We start from the raw sequence: 21,496 nt of genomic DNA, 5'->3' as shown, positions 1-21,496 counted from the left end.
GGGGTTTGCTGGGGTCAGGGACGGGATTTGGGGGGGTTGAAGGGAATCTGTGTGGGTTTTCGGGGTGTTCTTGGGGGTTTTTTGGGGGGAAGTTGGGGGAAAGGGGCCCCTCATAGACCAGGGTACACTTGGTGATGTAAGCGTTCTGCAGGTTTTGGGGGATTTTGGGGAGGTTTAAGGGGGTTTTGGGATTTGCTGTGGTCTGGGAGGGCATTCGGGGGAGTTTTGGGAGGTTTTGGGGGTTTTGGGTTTTTTTGGGGGGGATTTTTGGGTGGGTTTGTGCGGGTTTTTAGGGCCCCTCGTGAAGCAGGGTGCATTTGGTGATGTCGGTGTTCTGGGGGAGAATTTGGGGGATTCTGGGAGGTTTTGGGGACTGGGGGGGTTCAGGAGGGTGGGGGTGAATTGGGGCAGGGTCCAGCCCGGGCATCTGGGGGTCCCGCGCCCCCCTCCCCACCTTGAACTCGCTCAGGAGGGGGTCGGTGCTCTGCTTCAGGCTGGAGAGGTCGAGGCGGCGCTGGTAATCCTTGAGCTTCTGCGGGGGCAAAGGGGGGTTTGGGGGGACTTTGGGGGTACCAGGGGGTTCTGGGGGTCCCCAGGGGGATTTCGGGGATCCCAAGAGGTTTGGGAGAAACTGGGGGGAATTTCGGAGATTTTGGGGGCCCCAGTGGGAATTTTCGCGGTTTTTTGGCGCCCTCTGCTGGTGAATGACGGCGTTACAGGCGCGGATGAACGAGGGGTCCCGGGAGGGAATTTTGGGGGGAATTTGGGAGATTTTGGGGGCGCCGGGGGGGGGTCCTACCATGAGGTTCTCCATGTCCCGGACCTCCTGGTTGACGTGGTTGAGGATCTGGCGGCAGCACTCGGCCGCCTGCTCCACCTTGGCGCGCTCGGCCGCCGCGTCTGGGGGTGGTCCCACATCCCCCTAAAAACCCCCTCCCCAAATCCCCTCTCCTTGCCCCGCCCCCTTTCCCTTCAGTCCCTCCCCTTTTTTTGCACCCCCGCACCTGCAGACCCCCCCCCCCATTTCCTTAACCCTCCCCAATTTTTGGTGCCCCCCCATCCCCTGCCAACTCCCCCTTTCCTCACCCCAAACATCCCAGGGAACCCAAAACACCTCAAACCCACTCTAACCTTCCCAAAAACCCCCCGAAACTCCCAAAAAAAACCCCCTGAAACACCCCAAAACCACCTCCGGGGGGGGGTCAGGATGGGGCCCGGGGGGGTTTTTGGGGCTCGGGAGGTTCTGGGGAGCCCTCACCGGTGCATTTGGTGATGCTGAGCAGCAGCAGAGGGTACTTGGTGAGGCGCTGCATCTCCGTGGGGATGATGTCCTTGAGCTGCAGCCGCCGGCACCGCGGCCGGCTCTCGGCCTCCTGGGGGCAGGCGCGGTTTGGGGGGCCCAGGCGCGGCTTGGGGGGCCCAGGCGCGGCTTGGGGGGCCCAGGGGGTTCTTTTGGGGTGTTTTCGGGGTGTTCTGGGGGGTTTTACCTGGACGAACTGGCTGAACCTGGCGTCCTTCCTCTGCTTGGCCTTGAGCTGCTCCAGGGCGAAGCTCTGGCGGCTGCAGAACCGCGCCGAGATCTTCTGGAACCAGCTGCCCTCGGTGCCCTCGAACTGGGGGGGACAAAGGGACCCCCAGAACCTCGGGGGGACCCCCAGGGGATCGGTCAGACCCCCAAAACCTCAGGGGGACACCCAAGGGATTGGTGAGACCCCCAAAACCTCAGGGGGACACCCAAGGGATTGGTGAGACCCCCAAAACCTCGGGGGGACACCCAAGGGATTGGTGAGACCCCCAAAACCTCGGGGGGACACCCAGGGGATTGGTGAGACCCCCAAAACCTCGGGGGGACACCCAGAGTATCGGTGAGACCCCCAAAACCTCGGGGGGACACCCAGGGGATTGGTGAGACCCCCAAAACCTCAGGGGGACCTCCAGGGGATCGGTGAGACCCCCAAAACCTCGGGGGGACCTCCAGGGGATTGGTGAGACCCCCAAAACCTCGGGGGGACACCCAGAGTATCGGTGAGACCCCCAAAACCTCGGGGGGACACCCAGGGGATTGGTGAGACCCCCAAAACCTCAGGGGGACCTCCAGGGGATCGGTGAGACCCCCAAAACCTCGGGGGGACCTTCAGGGGATTGGTGAGACCCCCGAGGGATCGCTCAGACCCCTCCCCAGATCATTGGGGGACCCCAAAACCTCGGTGAGACCCCCAAAAGTCCGGTCAGAAACCCCCACCCCAAAGTCACTGGGGGCACCCAGGACCCCCTGAAGCCCCCAGACCCATTTAGGGACCCCCTGAAGCCCCCAGACCCACCCTGGCCAGCAGCACGTCCCCAATTTCGGGGATGATGAACCCGCTCTCCTCCCGACGCTTCTTGAGGCTGTCCAGGAACACGGCTGGGGTGGGAGAGAAGGGGTTAAAAAAAAAAAACCCAAAAACCACCAAAAGACCAAAAAAAGCCCAAAGTTATGCTTGGAAAAAAAAAAAAACAAAAAAAGCCCAAAGTTATGCTTGAAAAACCCCAATAATATAAAATATAAAAATTAAAAAAAAAAATTATATATATATATACACATATATATGTATATATATATATGTGTATATATATATATGTATGTAAATAAGTAACAATAGATTAAATTTGTTTATTTTAATATGTACTATATGAATACTTTATATAGTTTAATTTTGATCTACTTAATAGATATTAATATAAAGTAATTACAATTTTGATCTATTTAATATACATTAATATATATTTATAGAAAAATTACATTTCAATATTATAATATATAAATGTATGTAAATATATTCATTTATAGTCATTATTAATTCTTATAATATGTAAATAGCTATATACTATTTAATTACATTTATAATTACAATTGTAAATATTAATGTATTGTGAAATATATTTATAGAAAAATTATATATTAATATATAATATATATATATACAATTTTACAAACCGCGCAGACAATTTATTTCCTCCCAAATCCCACGAGACAATCCCCTGGAAAAAAAAAAAACCCCAAAAAGGCCCAAATTTCCCCCAAAACTCACTGTGCACCTCCACCAGGTCCTCCAGGCTGGGGAAGATGTTGTTGAGCTCCTGCTCGTCGAAAAATCCCTCGCGGAGCATGGGCTGGAAGAAAACCTCCAGGAGCACCCTCAGCATGCGCACGTGGGCGTGCTCCGTCAGGAACAGCTCTGGAAAAGGGCGTTTTGGGCAAATCCGGGTGAAACCCGGGAAATTTGGGGAATTTGGGGAATTCGGGGCGTGCTCCGTCAGGAACAGCTCTGGAAAAGGGCGTTTTGGGCAAATCCGGGTGAAACCCGGGCAATTTGGGGAATTTGGGGCGTGCTCCGTCAGGAACAGCTCTGGAAAAGGGCGTTTTGGGCAAATCCGGGTGAAACCCGGGCATTTCGGGGAATTTGGGGCGTGCTCCGTCAGGAACAGCTCTGGAAAAGGGCGTTTTGGGCAAATCCGGGTGAAACCCGGGCATTTCGGGGAATTTGGGGCGTGCTCCGTCAGGAACAGCTCTGGAAAAGGGCGTTTTGGGCAAATCCGGGTGAAACCCGGGCATTTTGGGGAGTTTGGGGAATTTGGGGCGCGCTCCGTCAGGAACAGCTCTGGAAAAGGGCGTTTTGGGCAAATCCGGGTGAAATCCGGGGAATTCGGGGAATTTGGGGAATTTGGGGTTTTCGGGGGTCCCGGATCAGTTTTGGGGCCGTTTTTTGGGGGATTTGGGGTTTTCGGGGTTCCCAGATCAGTTTTTGGGGAATTTGGGGTTTTCGGGGGTCCCGGATCAGTTTCTGGGGCCGTTTTTGGGGAATTTGGGGTTTTCGGGGGTCCCAGATCAGTTTTTGGGGAATTTGGGGTTTTCGGGGGTCCCGGATCAGTTTCTGGGGCCGTTTTTGGGGGATTTGGGGTTTTCGGGCGTCCCGATCAGTTTTTGGGGCCGTTTTTGGGGGATCTGGGGTTTTCGGGGGTCCCGGATCAGTTCTGGGGCCGTTTTTGGGGATTTGGGGTTTTCGGGGGTCCCGGATCAGTTTCTGGGGCCGTTTTTGGGGGATTTGGGGTTTTCGGGGGTCCCGGATCAGTTCCTGGGGCCGTTTCCGGGGTTCTCCTCACCGTTGATGACCTCCTGGCGCCGCACCTCGCGCTGGGGCAGCCTGAGCAGCGCCTCGGGGGCCGCGAGCTCCCGCCAGGCCGGCGGCTCCTGCTCCAGCTCCGGCTCCAGGCGCGGCACAACCTCCTCAGGCTGCCGAGGCAGAAAGGGCGGGGGGTCGCCCCCCCCGGGCCCCCCCGGCTCCAGGCTGGACACCAGAGAGGGGAGGGGGGCCTGAGGAAGCGCCCGAACCCCCCCAGGAAATCCCCAAAACTCCCAGAGTCGCCAAAATCCCCCAAAATCCCCCAAAACCCCCAAGGATCTGCTGCAGGGACAGCCGTCCTTAGGCATCCCCAAAATCACAAACTGGGGAGGGGTCTCACCCTGATCCTGGGGGCCGGCCCCCCCCCTTGGGCCCCCCGGCTCCAGGCTGGACACCAAAATGGGGAGGGGGCCCAGTCCCCCTCCAGAAATCCCCAATTTTCTCCCCAAACCCATTTTTTCCCCAATCCTGCCGTTTTTTCCCTCAGATCCGGGGGCACCTACGTGGGGGGGGGGCCCTGGAGGTCGGCGTTGCTGCGGGAGCGGGTGGGGGGGAGGGGCAGCCAGGACCCCCCCCCCGATTTTTGGGAGCGGCGCCGCTCGGGGGGGGGCCCGGAGGCTCTCGGAGCGCCCCAAGCGCCCAGGGAGCCTGGGGGGGCCAAAAAATGGGCAAAAAACGGGCAAAAATGGCAAAAAACGGGCAAAAATGGGAAAAAACACCCCAAAAACGGGCAAAATGGGAAAAAATTGGAAAAAACGGGGAAAAATGGGAAAAAGCACCCCAAAAACACCCCAAAAATTGGAAAAAACGGGGGAAAATGGGAAAAAGCACCCCAAAACCACCCCAAAAACAGGCAAAAATGGTCAAAAACCAACCAAATACAGCCAGAAACAGCCAAAACCAGCCCCAAAACCAGCCAGAATCACCCCAAAACCAGGAAAAACCAGGCCAAAACCACCCCAAAAGTACCCCAAAACACCCCAGAAACAGCCAAAAGCAGACAAAAAAAAAGCCAAAAAAGCCAAAAAACACCGGGGGGGGGGGGGTCACCAGGACGGACACAAATTGGGGAGGGGGCGTGCGAGAGAAAAGGGGGGAGGGGTGTTGGTCAGTGATTTTTGGGGAGGGGTCTCCATGGGGGGAGGGGGGAGTACTTAGCTGGTGAATTTGGGTGGGGGGGCCAGCGCCGAGCCCCCCCCAGGGTCATGCAAGGGTTAATTTGGGGAGGGGTCACCAACCTGAGGCGGCGTCTGGGGAGAGAATTAATCTGGGGAGGGGTCCCGGGTCCCAAAAAGCAGCCAGGGTTAATGTGGGGAGGGGTCCCGGCATCCAGGGTTAATGTGGGGAGGGGTCCCAGCATCCAGGGTTAATTTGGGGAGGGGTCTCAGGTCCCAAAAAGCACCCAGGGTTAATTTGGGGAAGGGTCCCAGCATCCAGGGTTAATTTGGGGAGGGTCCCAGCATCCAGGGTTAATTTGGGGAGGGGTCTCAGCACTCAGGGTTAATCTGGGGAGGGGTCCCAACTCCCAGAAGCACCCAGGGTTAATTTGGGGAGGGGTTTTGGGTCCCAAAAAGCACCCAGGGTTAATTTGGGGAGGGGTCTCACCCACCTGTCGCTCTCCCCGCCCTCCTCTGGGGGGCGCTGCTCTCCCGCGGGGGGGTCCGGGGGGGGTTCCCCCAATTCCGGGGGTCCCAGGGGCTCTGACGCTGCTGGGGGGGGGGGGGAGAGGGGCAGATTTAGGGGAGGGGGCTGCACAATGAGCCCCCCCCCCCAAAGCCCCCTCCTCACCTGGCTCAGCCTCGGCGCCGTCCCCGCCTGGGGGGGGGTCCCGGGGAGAGACCCCCGCCCCCCCCTCGGACCCCCCCCGGGGACCCCCCCCCCTGCGCTCGGGGTGGGGAGGGGGCTTCTCGCCTGGGGGGGGAAAGGAGGGGTCAGGGAGAGACCCCAGACCCAAAATGGGGGTGGGGGGGGGATGATTTGAGTAGGGGTCTCACTGGGGATAAATGGGGTGGGGGTCTCATGGGGGATTATTTGGGTCAGGGGGGTAATTTGGGTGGGGGTCCCAGGACGGATAAATGGGGTGGGGGGGATAATTTGGGTGGGGGTCTCCAGGGGGGATAATCTGGGTGGGGGTCCCGGCTGGGTTAATTTGTGTGGGGGTCTCCGGGGTGTGTTAATTTGGGTGGGGGTCTCCAGGGTGGATTAATTTGGGTGGGGGTCTCATGGTGGATAATCTGGGTGGGGGTCTCATGGATTAATTTGGGTGGGGGTCTCCAGGGTGGATTAATTTGGGTGGGGGTCTCATGGATTAATTTGGGTGGGGGTCTCCAGGGTGGATTAATTTGGGTGGGGGTCTCCGGTACCTTCCCCCTCTCCTCCTTTGCTCGGCCTGACCTCCGCCCCTACAAAACAAAAATTGGGGAGGGGTCCCCAGAGCGGGAGCCCTCGGGGGGGGTCCTGCAGGGTGGGGAGGGCCCGCAGCCCCCGGCCGGGGGTAATTTGGGGAGGGGTCTCCCCCCAGCCCCGCACTCACCGTGGGGCTCACGCCCCCAGAGCGCCGCCCCCGCCAGGCTGAAGCCCCTCCGGGCCTTGCCCTGGGGGTCCTTGCCCGAGATCTGCGCGAAATTGGGGAGGGGTCTGCAGGGGTCCGGGGGCTTGAGGGGAACTGGGGAGGGGTCTCACAGTTTTGTGGGAAAAGTTGGATTTGGGTTTTGGGGGATTTTGGGGGGATTTGGGGGATTTTGGGGTCTGGGGGCTTGGGGGGAATTGGGGAGGGGTCTGCGAGGGTCTGGGGGAACTGGGGAGGGGTCTCACAGTTTTGTGGGAAAAGTTGGATTTGGGTTTTGGGGGGATTTTGGGTCTGGGGGCTTGGGGGGTCTGTGCGAAATTGGGGAGGGGTCTGCAGGGTCTGGGGGAATTGGGGGATTTTGAGGAGGGGTCTCAGCTTTTTGGGGCAAAAAAATGGGTTTGGGTTTGAGGGGATTTTGGGGGGATTTTGGGGGGGATTTTGGGGGGTTTCGGGGTATTTTGGGGAGGGGTCTCACTCACCTTTTTTCGGAAAAAGTTGGATTTGGGTTTTGGGGGATTTTGGGGGGTTTTGGGGTATTTTGGGGAGGGGTCTCACTCACCTTTTTTCGGAAGAAGTTGGATTTGGGTTTTGGGGGGTTTTGGGGGGTTTTGGGGTATTTTGGGGAGGGGTCTCACTCACCTTTTTTCGGAAGAAGTTGGATTTGGGTTTTTTGCCGTCGCCGCCCTTGGTGCGCAGCCCCAGGAATTTCATGTAGGAGACGATGGCGCCGAAGATTTGGGAGCTGGGGGCGGGATTGGGGGGAATTTGGGGGGGGGGGATTTGGAGAGATTTTGGGGAATGTGGGGATTTCGGGGAAAATTCAGGAGATGCGGGGGAATTTTGGGGAGATTTAGAGGCATTTTGAGGAGATATGAAGGGATTTGGGGAGGATTTGGGGGAATTTGGGGGCATTTTGGGAGGATTTGGGGGGATTTAGGGGTGAATTTGGGAAATTTTGAGGGGATTTAGGGGGGATTTGGGGAAATTTCAGGAAGTTTGGGGAGGGTTTTGAGGAGATTTGGGGGGATTTTAAGAAGGATTCAGGGGGGCTTGGGGGGGGGTTTGGTGGAGGATTTGGGAGATTTTAGGGGGATTCGAGGGTCAGGAGCCCCCTCCTCACCTTTTCTCCTCGTCGGATGAGATGGTGAGGCTGGGGAGGAAGAGGAGGGTGAGACCCCGAAATCCCACAGGAAACAACCCCAAATTCCCACCTGAGACCCCCAAAATCCCACCTGAGACCCCCAAAATCCCACCTGAGACCCCCAAAATCCCACCTGAGACCCGTAATCCCACCCAAGACCCCAAAATTGGGTTTTTTAACAGGAATTTAGGGGGGGCTTAAAAGGATTTGGGTTTTTTTCTAGGAAATTTGAGGTTTCTTACAGGAACTTGGGGTTTTTCGCTGGGATTTGTGTTTTTTTTACAGAAATTTGGGGTTTTTTTTACAGAGGTTTTAGGGTTTTTTACAGAAGTTTGGGTTTTTTACAGAAATTTAGGGGGTTTTAAACAGAAATTTGAGTTTTTTACAGAAATTTCGGTTTCTCATATTGTTTAGGAAGTCACGCAGGGCTTTGGGGCGGGACTATGCAAATTTAAGGGCGTTCCCTCAGCCCTGTGGGCGTTCCCTCTGCTCCGGGCTGTCCCGCGGATTTCCGGAGCCGATTTTGGGGGGAAATCCCGCAGATTTGGGGAATCGTTACCCGCGGATTCCGGGGGGGTCCCGGGTGGGTGCAGCCCCCTCCCCACTCACTGCATCTCCTCCTATGGAGGGTCCTGGGGGTCTCAGGGGTTTGGGGGGGGTCTCCCGGGGTGCAGCCCCCTCCCCATTTACTGCATCTCCTCGGGGGGAATTTGGGGGATACCAGGGGGGTCTCCCAGCCCATCCCGGGGTTCTCCCCTGGGTGCAGCCCCCTCCCCATTTACTGAATCCCCTCCAGCTGGGACTGGGGGGTCCCGGGGGCTTTGGGGAATATGGGGGGGGTCTCCCGGGGGTGCAGCCCCCTCCCCACTCACTGCATCTCCTCCAGCCTGCCCAGCACTCTCTCCGCCAGCAGCCTCTGCCGGGGTGCAGCCCCCTCCCCATTTACTGCATCCCCTCTGGGGGGTCCCGGGGGTGTTTGGGGAATATGGGGGGGGTCTCCCATGGTCGCAGCCCCCTCCCCACTCACTGCATCTCCTCCAGCCTGCCCAGCACTCTCTCCGCCAGCAGCCGCTCCGCGTTCGCGGCCCCCGCGGGGTCCCGGGCCCGGCTCCGCTCCAGCTCCGCCAGCTCCGGCTCGCCCGGGGTCATCCCCATGAGGCGCTTGGACCTGGGACCCCAGACCCAAATCCAAACGGAGCCCCCAGACCCCAAATGGAGCCCCCAGACCCCTCCTTGGGGGTGACCCCGCTCCAGCTCCGCCAGCTCCGGCTCGCCCGGGGTCATCCCCATGAGGCGCTTGGACCTGGGACCCCAGACCCAAATCCAAGCAGAGCCCAAAAGGAGCCCCCAGACCCCTCCTTGGGGGTGACCCCGCTCCAGCTCGCCCTGTGTCATCCCCACCAAATGCTTGGACCTGGGACCCCAGACCCAAATGGAGCCCTCTCCCCAATTCGGGGGTCTCACCGGGAGTCCTGCAGCTGCTTCTGCACCTCGGGTTCCTGGGAGCTCTGCACGTCCTGGGACCCCAGACCCATGGCCCAGACGGAGCCCCCAGACCCAAATGAAGCCCCCAGACCCAAACTGGGGAGGGGTCTCACCGGAAGTCCTGGAGCTGCCTGATGACCTCGGGCTCCTGGTGGCTCTGCACGTCCTGCAGGAAGCGGCGCTGGGCGTCCTCGGGGAGCAGCTCCGGGCGGGTGCGCTCTGGGGAGGGGGCAACAGAGAGACCCCTCCTCAATTAACCCCGGGACAGCGGGGAGACCCCTCCTCAATTAGCGAGGAGACCCCCCCAATGCCTCCCCACGAGCAGGGCCGTCCTTGGGGAGCAGCTCTGGGGAGGGGGCAGAGACCCCTGCTCAATTAGGGGAGGGGGTCGGGGGTGCCACCAATTGGGGTGGGGCTCGGGGGTCTCACTCACCCAGCTCGAACTGGACATGGTGTGGGATGGGCACCCTCAGGAGCTGTCAGAGAATTTGGGGAGGGGGTGTCAGGATTTTGGGGGTCGTTGCTGAGGTGGGGCGGGGTCTCTGTGAATTTGGGGAGGGGTCTCTCACCCCGGCCTTGTCCAGGAAAAGGTGGCAGAACTCCAGGAATTGTTTCCGGCCCTCCTTGGGGTTCATCCTCCTCAGCATGTCCACGTGCAGGTAACAGAGCTGGGGAGGGGGCAAAATGGGGAGACCCCTCCCCAAAATACTCCCCCAAACACCCCAGCCCCCTCCCCAATTTTCCCCCAGCTCCAGCCCCTGCTGGCAGGGAGCAGAGACCGGAGGTTACCCCGAGCCCCCCACCCTGGTGAGCCCCCCCACTGGAACCCCCCCATAATTTGGGTCGGGGGTCTCGGGGTCGGCGCGCCCCCCGCCGCCCTCACCACGGGGCAGGAGTCGAACTGGAGCACGCAGTGCTGCAGGAAGGCCGCCAGGGCCAGCGGGTGCTGCCGCAGCTGCTCCAGGCTCTGGAAGGGGCTGCTCTGCTCCTCCTCGGGGGTCTGCGGGAGTTTGGGGAGGGGGCTCAGGGCTGGGGGGGTCTGGGGGAGCCCCCAGGGACCCCTCCCCGCACTCACGGGCTCGATGTCGTTCTCGAAGTCCTCGTCCTCGGCGCCGATGATGGGCGGAGGGGGGTGGGTGCTGGGGGGCTGGGGGCGATTTGGGGGGAGTTTGGGGGGGGGGGGGGGCACAGATTGCCCGGGACACCCCCGGGACCGCCCAGACCTCCCCCAGGACCCCCGAGACCCCCAACCCCCCGGGACACCCCCAGGACCCCCCCAGAAACCTGAGACCCTCAAGACCCCCCAGTCCTGAGACCCCCAGACCCTCCAGAGCTCCAGGCACTCCCAGATCCCCGGGACCCCCCCAGGACCCCCGACCCCCAGACCCCAGACCCCTGAGACTCTCAAGACCCCCCAGTCCTGAGACCCCCCCCAGACTCTCGGGACCCCCAGAGCTCCGGGCGCCCCCAGACCCCTGGGACACCCCCAGACCCCCGAGACCCCCCAGGACGCCCCAGTCCCGAGACCCCAAGACGCCCTCAGGACCACCCAGAATCCCCGGGACACCCCCAGGACCCCCGACCCTGAGACCCCCCCCAGACCCCCCTGACCCCCAGAACCCCCGGGGTGGGGTCTGGGGGCTCTCAGGACCCCCGGGCTTGGGGGGCGCCGCTCACCCCATTGGCCCCCTCCTCCGGCTCCATCCTGCGGGGAATTTGGGGAGGGGTCTCAGGATTTTGGGAGGGGTCTCCGGGAGGTTTCTCCGCTCCCCCCCGCGCGGTTTTGGGGAGGGCTCGCGACTTTTGGGAAGGGGTCTCAGAATTTGGGGAGGGGGTCTCAGGCGGGTTTCCCCGCCCCCTCCGTGCGGTTTTGGGAAGGGGTCGCGGTTTTGGGGAGGGGTCTCAGAATTTGAGGGGAGTTCGCAACTTTTGGGGAGCGGTCGCAACTTTTGGGGAGGGGTTTCAGGATTTGGGGAGGGGTCTCAGGGGGGCTTCTCTGCCCCCCCCCCGCGCGGTTTTGGGGAGGGGTCGCCCCAAAGAGCCTCACTGCGAGCGGGGCGGGGCGGGGGGGCCAGGGCGGACCCCCCCAAAAACGCCTCTGGGGTGGGGGAGGGGCACGGGGGGAATTGGGGAGGGTCCGGGGGGGGTCGGGGGGAATTGGGGGAGGGGTCGGGGGAGTCGGGGGGGTTCGGGGGTGGCCGCGGACCCCCGCCCATTCCCCCCCCCCGTACCTGGTTCCGCGCTCGAGAAGGGAAGCAGGAAATGGGGGGGGAGGGGCGGGGGGCGGGGCCGGGGGAGGGGCTCGGGGCTTGGGGGAGGAGTTTGGGGGTTTTTGGGCGGGTTTGGGGTTTTTTTGGGGCCGGGGAGGTTGGGGGAGGAGTTTGGGGTTTTTGGGGGCGTTTTGGGGTTTTTTGGGGGGCCGGGAGGGTTGGGGGAGGAGTTTGGGGAGTTTTGGGGTATTTTGAGAAGTTTTGGGGTTATTTTCGGGTATTTTGGAGGTTTTGGGGCGGGCAGAGTGGATGAAGGCGGTCCCGGGGGTATTTTGGGGTTATTTGGGGTGGTTTGAAGGTTTTGAGCGGGCAGAGCGGATGAAGGCGGTGTCGGGCGGGCTTGGGGGTGTTTTGGGGTTATTTTGGGGTGTTTTTGGGGTATTTGGGGCGGGCAGAGCGGATGGAGGCGGTCCCGGGGTATTTTGGGGTTATTTTGGAGTATTTGGGGCGGGCAGAGCGGATGGAGGCGGTCCCGGGGGTATTTTGGGGTTATTTTGGGGTATTTGGGGCGGGCAGAGCGGATGGAGGCGGTCCCGGGGGTATTTTGGGGTTATTTTGGGGTATTTGGGGCGGGCAGAGCACATGGAGGCGGTCCCGGGGGTATTTTGGGGTTATTTTGGGGTATTTGGGGCGGGCAGAGCGGATGGAGGCGGTGCCCGATGCCGCCGGAGCTTCCTGTAGGAAGGGCGGGGAGGGACCCAGCGGACCCCCCCCAGGACCCCTCCGGGACCCCCAAACTGCCCCCCACGGGTGACCCTCGGAGCCCACCAACCTCTCCACGTTGTCCAAATTCAAATTGTACAGATTATTGTTATTCTAATTGTATTGCTGTTTTTATAACGGTTTTAATATTATTAAACTTTTAAAGTTTTAAAAATAAGTGATTTGCATTTTTTCACAGGATGTGACCCCCAGACCCAAACCCTGAGACCCCAGGGCCCCTGAAACCCCAAACCCTAAAACCCCCAGACCCAAACCCCTGAAACCCCCAGACCCAAACTGTGAGACCCCCCAGACCCAAATCCTGAGACCCCAAACCCTGAAACCCCCAGACCCAAGCCCCTGAAATCCCGGGGGATTTTGGGGCAGGGTCTCAGGGGATTTTGGGGCGGGGTCTCAGGGGATTTTGGGGCGGTTTCCCCCCATTTCCCTCCTCCCCCCGGGGCACTGGGGCGAATCTCCTACCGGGCCCGGGCGCACGCAGCCGATGGCGGCCGCTCCCCAAACCCGGGGGGCTCCCCCAAAACTGGGGGTCCCGAGCCCCCTCCTCATCCTCAGCCTCCTTCTCTTCCTCCCAGGTATCACTGGGGGGGGGGCTGGGTAATGGATTTGGGGCTGGGGTCTCCTGAGGATCTCACTTCCGGGGCCTCTGGATTTGGGCCTGGGTGTTTCAGGATTTCCGGGGTCTCAGGGTTTGGGGTCTCAGTTTGGGTCTGGGGCCTTGGGGATGCCAAGGATCTCACTTCCGGGGTCACTGGGTTTGGGTCTGGGGGATGCCAAGGATCTCACTTCCGGGGTCACCGGGTTGGGGTCTGGGGTCTTGGGGATGCCAAGGATCTCACTTCCGGGGTCACCGGGTTGGGGTCTGGGGTCTCAGGGTGTTCCCCACCCACCCACCTGGGCCGGGGTCTCCCCTGGGACCCCCCCCGGCCCCCCCCCGCAGCTTCCGGTGCCCAACGGGAACTGAAACTGGGGGGGAGGGCCGGGGGGCCCGGGGGGGTCCTGGGGGCACCTGAGGGGGTCCTAGGCAAGACCCCCACCCACAGAGGAGTCCCACTGACCCCCCAGCCCCTCAAGGACCCCGGGCCCCTCCCCAGTAACCCCCCAGACCCCTCCCCAATGACCCCTCAAGGACCCCCCAGACCCCTCCCCAATGACCCCCCCCCCATTATCCCCCCAGGTTCCCATGGCGAGACCACTCCCCACTGGCCCCCCTCGGCCGTGCCCCCTCACTCGGAGTCCCCCACCCCTCTCTCGGTGCCCACCAGCCCCGACCCCAGCCCCACCTGCGGCTCGTGGGGAGGGGTCCGCGTGCAGCCGGGACCCCCGTCCCGCTCGGGGTCCCTGGGCTCGTTCCTGTCCATCGAGTGCCGCTACGAGCCCGAGGACGCCAACGTCACCTGGCTGCAGGTGTGCCCCCGGCGCTACCTGGGCCACACCTGGAGCTGCACCTGGCCGCGGGAGGTGCCGGCCGAGGGCAGCGGCCGCCAGGTGAGCCAGGAGCGCCCAGGTGTGTCCCGGCTGAGCTTCCCGCACCTGCGGCACAACCACAGCGGGCTCTACTTCTGCCGCGTGTGGCGGGGCCAGGCGGCCGCGCAGTCCTGCGGCACCTTCGTCAGGGTGCTGGGTGAGTCTGGGGGCGTTTCTGGGGGGTTGGGGGCGGTTCTGGGGTCGGGCTGACTCACCTGGTGCGGCAGAGGCGGTGCCGGTGCCGTTGCTGGAGCTGGGCGACGCCACCAAGAACAGGATCCTGACGGCGCAGGGGGTGCTGCTGCTGCTGTGCGCGGCGGGGCCGGGGCTGCTGCTGCTCTTCAGGGTGAGGAGGGGGCGTCCGGGACCCCCGACACTAATCCCGGCCCTGGTGTCCCTGAGGGCTCGGTCCCGACAGCCCCAGTTCCTGCTGGCACCCCCAAATCCCCTTGCAGATACCCCTAAACGCCCCCTGCCACCCCTAACTGCCCCCTGGAGACCCCCAGTCCCCCCCGGGACCCCCAAATTCCCCCAGGGTATCCCCCAAACCCCCCATACCCCTTTTTTTCCCCCTGGAGACCCCCAGTTAACTCCCAGGATCCCAAATCCCCCTCAATTCCCCCCCAGGTATCTCCCAAACCCTCCCTGTACCCCGTTTTCCCCCCAGGACTCCCAAATCCCCCCAGGTATCCCCCAAACCCTCCCTGTACCCATTTTTTTCCCCCCAGGACCCCAAATCCCCCTCAATTCCTCCCCAAGGTACCACCCAAATCCCTCCTGTACCACTTCTTTCCCCCCAAATTCCCCCCAGGACCCCCAAATTCCCCCAGGTATCCCCCAAACCCCCCCTGTATCCCCCTTTTTTTCCCCCAAATCCCCCCAGGTACCCCCCAAATCCCCTCGGGTATCCCCCAAACCCCCCCTGTACCCCCTTTTTTCCCCCCAAACCCCCCCTGTACCCCCTTTTTTCCCCCCAAACCCCCCTTTATCCCCCCTTTTTCCCCCCAAACCCCCCTGTATCCCCCTTTTTTTCCCCCCAAACCCCCCTGTATCCCCCTTTTTTTTTCCCCCAAATCCCCCCAGGTACCCCCCAAATCCCCTCGGGTATCCCCCAAATCCCCCTGTACCCCCTTTTTTCCCCCCAAACCCCCCTGTACCCCCCTTTTTTCCTCCCAAACCCCCCTGTATCCCCCAAATCCCCTCGGGTATCCCCCAAACCCCCCCTGTACCCCCTTTTTCCCCCTCCCAGAAGCGCTGGGCCAACGAGCGGCTCCTCCAGCCCAAGAAAATCTCCTTGGAGGAGGAAAACCTTTATGAGGTGACCTTGGGGGGAGACCCCTCCCCCCAGAAAAGGGGCTTGGGGAAGCCCCCCAGAAAAAGGGGGGGATTAGGGGGGTCCTTCACCCCCTAACCAAACCCCCCACCCCAATTTCCCCTGGCAGGGGCTGAACCTGGACGAGTGCTCCATGTACGAGGACATTTCCCGGGGGGTCCAGCCCACCTACCAGGACGTGGGGACCCCCCCTGCCGCCGATGGCCTCCTGGAAAAACCTTAAAAGACGCCCCAAAATAAGGTGGGGGGGTCCCACGGGACCCCTCCCCAAAGCCCCCCAAAGGCTTTGCTTCGGTAACTCAAGGCAGCGCTGGTAATAAACCAAAATAAATCGAATCAAAGCGGGTGAGGGGCAAGGGGGGTACTGGGGGACCCCCCCCTCGCCTGGAGCTGATGAATTGCTAATAAAGAATTAATTAATCTTTAATAAGCTGTGAATACATGATGAGATGTGGCCTCTGTTTGCCCCCGTTATCACAAATTTTCCCCCATTTTCCTTAAAATAACCCCCTTTTTCCTTAAAATTTCCGTTTTATCCCATTATCCCGAGTTTCCCCCTATTCTACCCCGTTATCCCCAGTTTTTCCCTATTTTACCTGGTTATCCTCAGTTTCCCCCATTTTACCCCATTATTGCCCTATTTTACCCCATTATCCCGTTTCCCCCTATTTTACCCCATAATCCCCACTTTCCCTCTATTTTATCCCATTATCCCAAATTTCCCCCTATTTTATCCCGTTACCCCCAGTTTCGCCCCATTTTACCCCATTATCCCCAGTTTCCCCCATTATCCAAAATACCCCACGTTTTATCCTGTTTCCCCCTCCTTTCTCCCAATTTTTCCCATTCTCTCCAAATTCCCCCATTCTACCCAATTTGCTTCACTTTCTCCACAATTTCTCCTATTTTCCTTCAGTTTTATGACAAATTTTCTCACAATTTTCCCTCATAATTCCCAGTTTTAGCCCACTACGTCCCATTTTCCCGCGCTATCTCCCAATTTCCCCCCATTTTCCCTCACTATCCCCATTTTCCCCCTTTATCCCCATTTCCCCCCATTATTCCCCATTCTCTCTGTTCTCCTCCCACTTTACCCCACTACGGCCATTTCCCCACAGTTCTCCCCCAGATTTCCCTCAAATTTCCAAAAATACCCCTCACTGCACCCCATTACTCCCCCGTTTCCTCCATTTTTCTGCCTAATTTTCCCATTTTTCCCCTCATTTCCACCCGTTATTCCCAAACTTCCCTCAGACTCGCCCCTCCTTCCCCTCACGGGGAGGCCCCGACCCTCCCTCGGAGCGCCGCCTTGTCCCGTCCCCGCACCCTCAGCCAATCAGATGCCGAGCGCTTCGCCCGCGGGCCAATCGGAGCGAAGCGCGGGAGAATTCAAGCGAGCCCGGGCCCCCAACGGCCACCGCCTCGGCCCCGCCCACCGGCGCGTGAGGGGACGTGGCCCCGCGGCAGGTGTGGAAATTGAGGCGAAATTGGGGAAAAATGGGGGGAACTGGGGAGGATTGAGAGTCCTGGGGGGGAATACAGGTCTTGGAAAGGAACGGGAGGGGTTCGTGGGGGGGAGATCTGAGGGGAAAATGGGGGTTGGAGTGGGCTCTGGGCCCTGCAGGGGGTCTGGGGATATTGGGCGGTATCTGAGGGGAAAATGGGGGGTCGTGAGGGGAACTGTGGGTCCTAGGGGAAATGGGGGTCCCAAGGGTAACCAGGGGGTCCTGAGGTGGAATTGGGGGATTCTGAGGGGGGAACGGGGAGTCCTGGGGGTGCTGAATTGGGGGTCCTGTGATTGCCAAGTGGTTCCGTGGTGGGAATAACGGGGACCCTGAGTTGGATGTAAAACTCCTCAAAGCCCTCTCTTTTCTCAGCTTTTCCACCATGAGCCACCACCCCCCACCACCGTGAGGTCCCACCGCGGGCCCACCGCCCCCTCCCGAGCCCGGGCACCAAACCCAAACCCGCCAGACAACCCAAACCCAAACGGCTCCGCACCAAACGCGAGCGCGACGCCGCCAAGTTCGGCCCCAAGCCGCCCCCCGTGAGGGGCTCCCGCCCACCCTGGGCCCCCCACCGCTGGCTGCAGCCCCCCCAGTGGGGGGGCCTCGCTCTGGGCAGCCCCCTGGGCCCGCCCAAGCCCGTGGTGATCACCCAGCGCCGCCTGTGCCACCGCGGCCTCTTCAACCACGAGGTGAAATCGCTGGACGTCCGCCGCCTGCTGACCCCCGGCCCCGCCGGGGACGGACCCCCTGCCCCGGCCCCCCGAACTGGGGAGGGGGCACAGCTCGGGGGGGTCCCGGGCGAGGCGCTGAGGGAGCTGGTGGCGGGGCTGGCCTCGCTGCTGGGGAGTCTGGGGGTGTTTGCGGGGCGGGATTTGGTCGGCGAGCGGCGCCGCAGCCTCGTGGCCGCGCTCAGGAGGCACCACCGGCAGGGACCCCCGGACCTGGGGGTGTTCCTGGCCCACCGGACCCCGGCCCAGCCCTCAGGTACTGCCCCCGACCCGAGGGGAGGGAGCTTTTTACCCCAAACTATTTCTACTTTTGTTTTTACCCCAAAATATTTTCACCTTTGTTTTTACCCCAAATCAAGTGTTGTCTCCAGCAGGGAACCCCCGGGAAGACGCAAGGCCGGGACCCCCAGGACAAGTGCTCAGTTTGGGGGGGTGGGAGGTGGGGGACCCCCCTGCTGGGACCCCCAGCCCACTTCATGTTGGCCACACAGTGAGTGCCCCAAAAAAATTCCAAAATTGCCCTAAAAGGGATCCAAAAGTGTCCTAGAAAACCTTGAAAAGTGCCCCAAAAAGACTTCAAACATGTCCCAAAAAACTCCAAAAATGCCCTAAAAGGGCTTCAAAAGTGCCCCCAAAAAACTCCAAAAGGGCTTCAAAAGTGCCTCCAAAAGTGCCCCAAAAGGGCTTCAAAATTGCCCTAAAAGGGATCCAAAAGTGCCCCCAAAATGCTCCAAAAATGTCCTAAAAGGGCTTCAAACATGTCCCTGAAAATCTCAAAAAGTGTCCCAAAAATATTCCAAAAGTGCCTCCAAAAGTGCCCCAAAAGGGCTTCAAAAGTGCCTCCAAAAGTGCCCCAAAAGGGCTTCAAAATTGCCCTAAAAGGGATCCAAAAGTGCCCCCAAAATGCTCCAAAAATGTCCTAAAAGGGCTTCAAACATGTCCCTGAAAATCTCGAAAGTTTCCCAAAAATACTCCAAAAGTGTCCCCAAAAAACTCCAAAAATTGCCCAAAAATACTTCAGAAGTACCCAAAATGCTCCAAAATTGCATCAATTTTTCCCTTACCTGCTCCCCCCTCTCCCACAGCTGCCCCCCCGCACCCCCAGCCCCATTTTTGGAGCCCTCCGAGAACGGGAGGTGAGTCTGGAATTTGGAGGGTGGGAGGGGGTCCCACCGTGGTTTTTGGGGGTGTCCCAGATCCCGGTTTGGAGGGGGGGGGTCTTACCCTGTTTTTGGGGGTCCCACCCTGGTTTTGGGGGTGTCCCAGGGGGTCCCACCCCGGGGGGGTCACATCCTGGTTTGGGAGGGGGGGGGGGTCTTACCCTGTTTTTGGTGGTCCCACCGTGGTTTTTGGGGGTGTCCCAGGGGGTCCCACATCCCAGTTTGGAGGGGGGGTGGTCTTACCCTGTTTTTGGGGGTCCCACCCTGTTTTTTGAGGGGGGGTCCCAGCCTGTTTTTGGGGTGTCCCGGGAGGGTCTCACCCTATTTTGGGGGGGTGTCCCGAGGGGGATCTCACCCTTTTTTTGGGGTGTCCCGGGGGGGTTGTACTGACCCCCCCCCCCTCACCCCCAGAACCCGTTCTCGTGGAGCTCGGCCGAGGATGAGGAGGATGAGACCCCCGGGGAGCTCCTCCAGACCTGGGCTGGTCCCGGGGGGCTCCTGCCGCCGCCCTCCCCCTTCTGGAGATGCCCCCAGCCCCCTCCCCAGCAGGAGGAGGAGGAGGATGAGGAGGGGGCGAGGGATGAAGGCTGGACCCCCATCGCCCCCCCAGCCTTCAGCCCAGACCCTCCCCCCGCGGGGCCCCCCCAAACCAGAGCCCCCCGCGCCCCCAGAGCCCCTCACGCCCCCAGATTCTGGCGAATCGAGACCCCCTGGGACCCCCCGGCCCCCGCCGGGTCCCCTTGGGCCGCCCCCAGACCCCCCTGGGGTTGCCCCCGAACCCCCCCCAGTCTCCTCTGGGATGTCGCCCGAGCCCCCCCGACCCCCCCCAGACCCTCCCGAGCCCCCCAGATCTGGAGCCCGGAGCCCCGCAAGGCCCCCCCGGACCCCCCCCGACCCCTCTGGGACCCCCCCAGACCCCCGTGGGACCCCAGACCCTGGAGCCCGGAGCTGCCCGCAGCCATCCTGGACACCCCCAGGCCGCCCCGAACCCCCCAGTTCTGGAACCCGGAGCCCCCCCGGGCCCTGCTGGATGCCCCCAGACCCCCGTGGGATCTCCCAGACGCCCCCAGACCCCTCTGGGATTCCCCAGGTCCCACCCGGCCCCCTCTAGACCCCCCCAGATCCCCCCGGACCCACCAGCTCTCGAGCGCGGCGCCCCCCTGCGACCCCCCGGCCGCCCCCAGACCCTCCCGGGACCCCCGCCCCTGGAGCCCGGAGCCCCCCGGAGCCCCCCAGAACATGAGGGAACGGTGCCGATGCTGCTGCCGCTGCCGGCTCTGCTGCGACACGGCCCAGCGCCGCGACCGCCTCTGTCAGCAGCACGCCGCCCGGCCCTGTCGCGACGCTTTCCACCGCGCCCCGCCCCCTCTCTGTCGCGACCCGCCCCGCTGCTGCCACCAGCCCCCCAAGCGGCGCCGCCCCGACTGGGGAGGGGGCTCCCCCTCCTCGCCCCCCTTCCCGAGGGGCTGCGGGTGCCCCTGCAGGGGGGGCTGCTGGGGGGCCCCCTCCCGATGAGGAGGGAGCTGCGAGGGGGGACCTCCCCCCTTTTTGTGGGCGCCCCCTCCCCAATAAAGGCGGTTTGTTCGAGCCCTGAGGTCCCGCTCTTCTTTTGGCTCCCCCTGACCCCCGGCGACCCCAAATTCCGCAGAGACCCGCCCCAAAATACCCTGGAGACCCCCAAGCCTCTTGGCCTGGGGTCCCCAAAACCCCTCAGGGACCCCATAACCCTTGAGTGACCCCCAGATCCCTCCAAGAACCCTCAACTTCCCCAAACCTCCCTCCCGGGAAGTTCCCCGTGCCCCCCCTTTCTGATACACCCCAAAAATCCTCCCTGCCAAACCCCGCCCCAAACACCCTTGTTTTGCCCAAAACTGGCTCCAATTAGGGTTATTAATTACTTATTAAGGTTGTTCATTACACTTATTGATAACAAGTCAAACAAGTAAACCAAGAAGTAAAATTAGAAATAGCTTTCCACCCAGAGGAGCAACACCAGGGAGAATGATAGGGAGCTGATAAGAGACTGATAAAGGACCGATAAGAGAGCCTGAAAAGACACTGATAAGAAACTGATAAGGGACAGATAAGGAACTAATAAGAGAGACTGAAAAGACACTGATAAGCAACAGATAGGGGACTGATAGAAGCCAAACCCCAGCGCAAGGAAGCGTCTCCTGCAATCTGCCATCGGGAGCCCGGCCGGTTTTGTGTGCCAGGGAAAGGGCGGCGCTGGTGCCGCGGGGCCCGGGACCCGGAGCGGCGCCGGTGCCGCGGGGCCCGGGACCCGGAGTGGTGCCGGTGCTGCGGGGCCCGGAGCGGCGCTGGTGCTGCGGGGCCCGGAGCGGCGCTAGTGCTGGTGCTGCGGGGCCCGGGACCCGGAGCGGCGCCAGTGCTGCGGGGCCCGGAGTGGCGCTGGTGCTGGTGCTGCGGGGCCCGCGGCCCGGAGCGGCGCTAGTGCTGGTGCTGCGGGGCCCGGAGCGGCGCTGATGCTGGTGCCGCGGGGCCCGGGACCCGGAGTGGTGCCGGTGCTGCGGGGCCCGGAGCGGCGCTGGTGCTGCGGGGCCCGGAGCGGCGCTGGTGCTGCGGGGCCCGGAGCGGCGCTGGTGCTGGTGCCGCGGGGCCCGGGACCCGGAGCGGCGCTGGTGCTGGTGCTGCGGGGCCCGGAGCGGCGCTGGTGCTGCGGGGCCCGGGACCCGGAGCGGCGCCGGTGCCGCGGGGCCCGGAGCGGCGCTAGTGCTGGTGCCGCGGGGCCCGGGACCCGGAGCGGCGCTGGTGCCGCGGGGCCCGGGACCCGGAGAGGCCGGCTGCAGCTGAACGTGGTGCGTTACGCCCGGTGCCTCCCAGACCCAAACTGCCACCACCGCAAAGTCAGGCTGCCTTGTGAGCCTGAAGTGCCAACCTTCCCCAGCTGTCCCTCCTTGCTAAGGGTATGCACTGCGGGAAACATTT

At 61.6% G+C, this 21,496-nt stretch overlaps 3 protein-coding genes across 3 annotated transcripts; 2 read left to right on the top strand and 1 right to left on the bottom strand.

The window, feature by feature from the left end:
* Positions 1-30: 30 nt before the first annotated feature.
* On the bottom strand, positions 31-14,245 carry ARHGEF1 (Rho guanine nucleotide exchange factor 1). Its single transcript, XM_054518488.1, is given in 26 exon segments — positions 31-334; positions 455-532; positions 800-900; positions 1,259-1,373; positions 1,488-1,613; positions 2,322-2,404; positions 3,072-3,218; positions 4,144-4,328; positions 4,667-4,770; positions 4,772-4,811; positions 5,402-5,413; positions 5,773-5,872; positions 5,952-6,074; positions 6,527-6,565; positions 6,697-6,778; positions 7,372-7,474; positions 7,853-7,882; positions 8,901-9,041; positions 9,472-9,577; positions 9,792-9,834; positions 9,928-10,026; positions 10,242-10,358; positions 10,434-10,505; positions 11,036-11,063; positions 13,635-13,884; positions 14,034-14,245. Coding segments are annotated over 24 exon segments (2,118 nt in total). The 5' UTR covers position 11,063; positions 13,635-13,884; positions 14,034-14,245; the 3' UTR covers positions 31-289.
* On the top strand, positions 12,719-15,575 carry CD79A (CD79a molecule). The gene is made up of 5 exons (XM_036406048.2): positions 12,719-12,926; positions 13,529-13,975; positions 14,046-14,164; positions 15,068-15,136; positions 15,261-15,575. The coding sequence occupies exons 1-5, from the start codon at positions 12,836-12,838 to the stop codon at positions 15,372-15,374; spliced, it is 840 nt and encodes a 279-aa protein (XP_036261941.1). The 5' UTR covers positions 12,719-12,835; the 3' UTR covers positions 15,375-15,575.
* Positions 15,576-16,491: 916 nt separating this feature from the next.
* On the top strand, positions 16,492-21,034 carry LOC118701424 (basic proline-rich protein-like). The gene is made up of 6 exons (XM_036406046.1): positions 16,492-16,618; positions 17,044-17,643; positions 17,747-17,877; positions 18,473-18,609; positions 18,937-20,019; positions 20,764-21,034. Exons 1-6 carry the CDS (start codon positions 16,492-16,494, stop codon positions 21,032-21,034), a joined length of 2,349 nt encoding a protein of 782 aa, XP_036261939.1.
* The last annotated feature ends 462 nt before the right edge of the window (positions 21,035-21,496 follow it).

This window comes from Molothrus ater, unplaced genomic scaffold, assembly GCF_012460135.2.
Source record: "Molothrus ater isolate BHLD 08-10-18 breed brown headed cowbird unplaced genomic scaffold, BPBGC_Mater_1.1 matUn_MA663, whole genome shotgun sequence".
In the NCBI taxonomy this organism is placed as follows: Eukaryota; Metazoa; Chordata; class Aves; order Passeriformes; family Icteridae; genus Molothrus; species Molothrus ater.
Note: the sequence above shows the minus strand (reverse complement) of the source record. Positions and strands in the feature narration are given on the sequence as shown.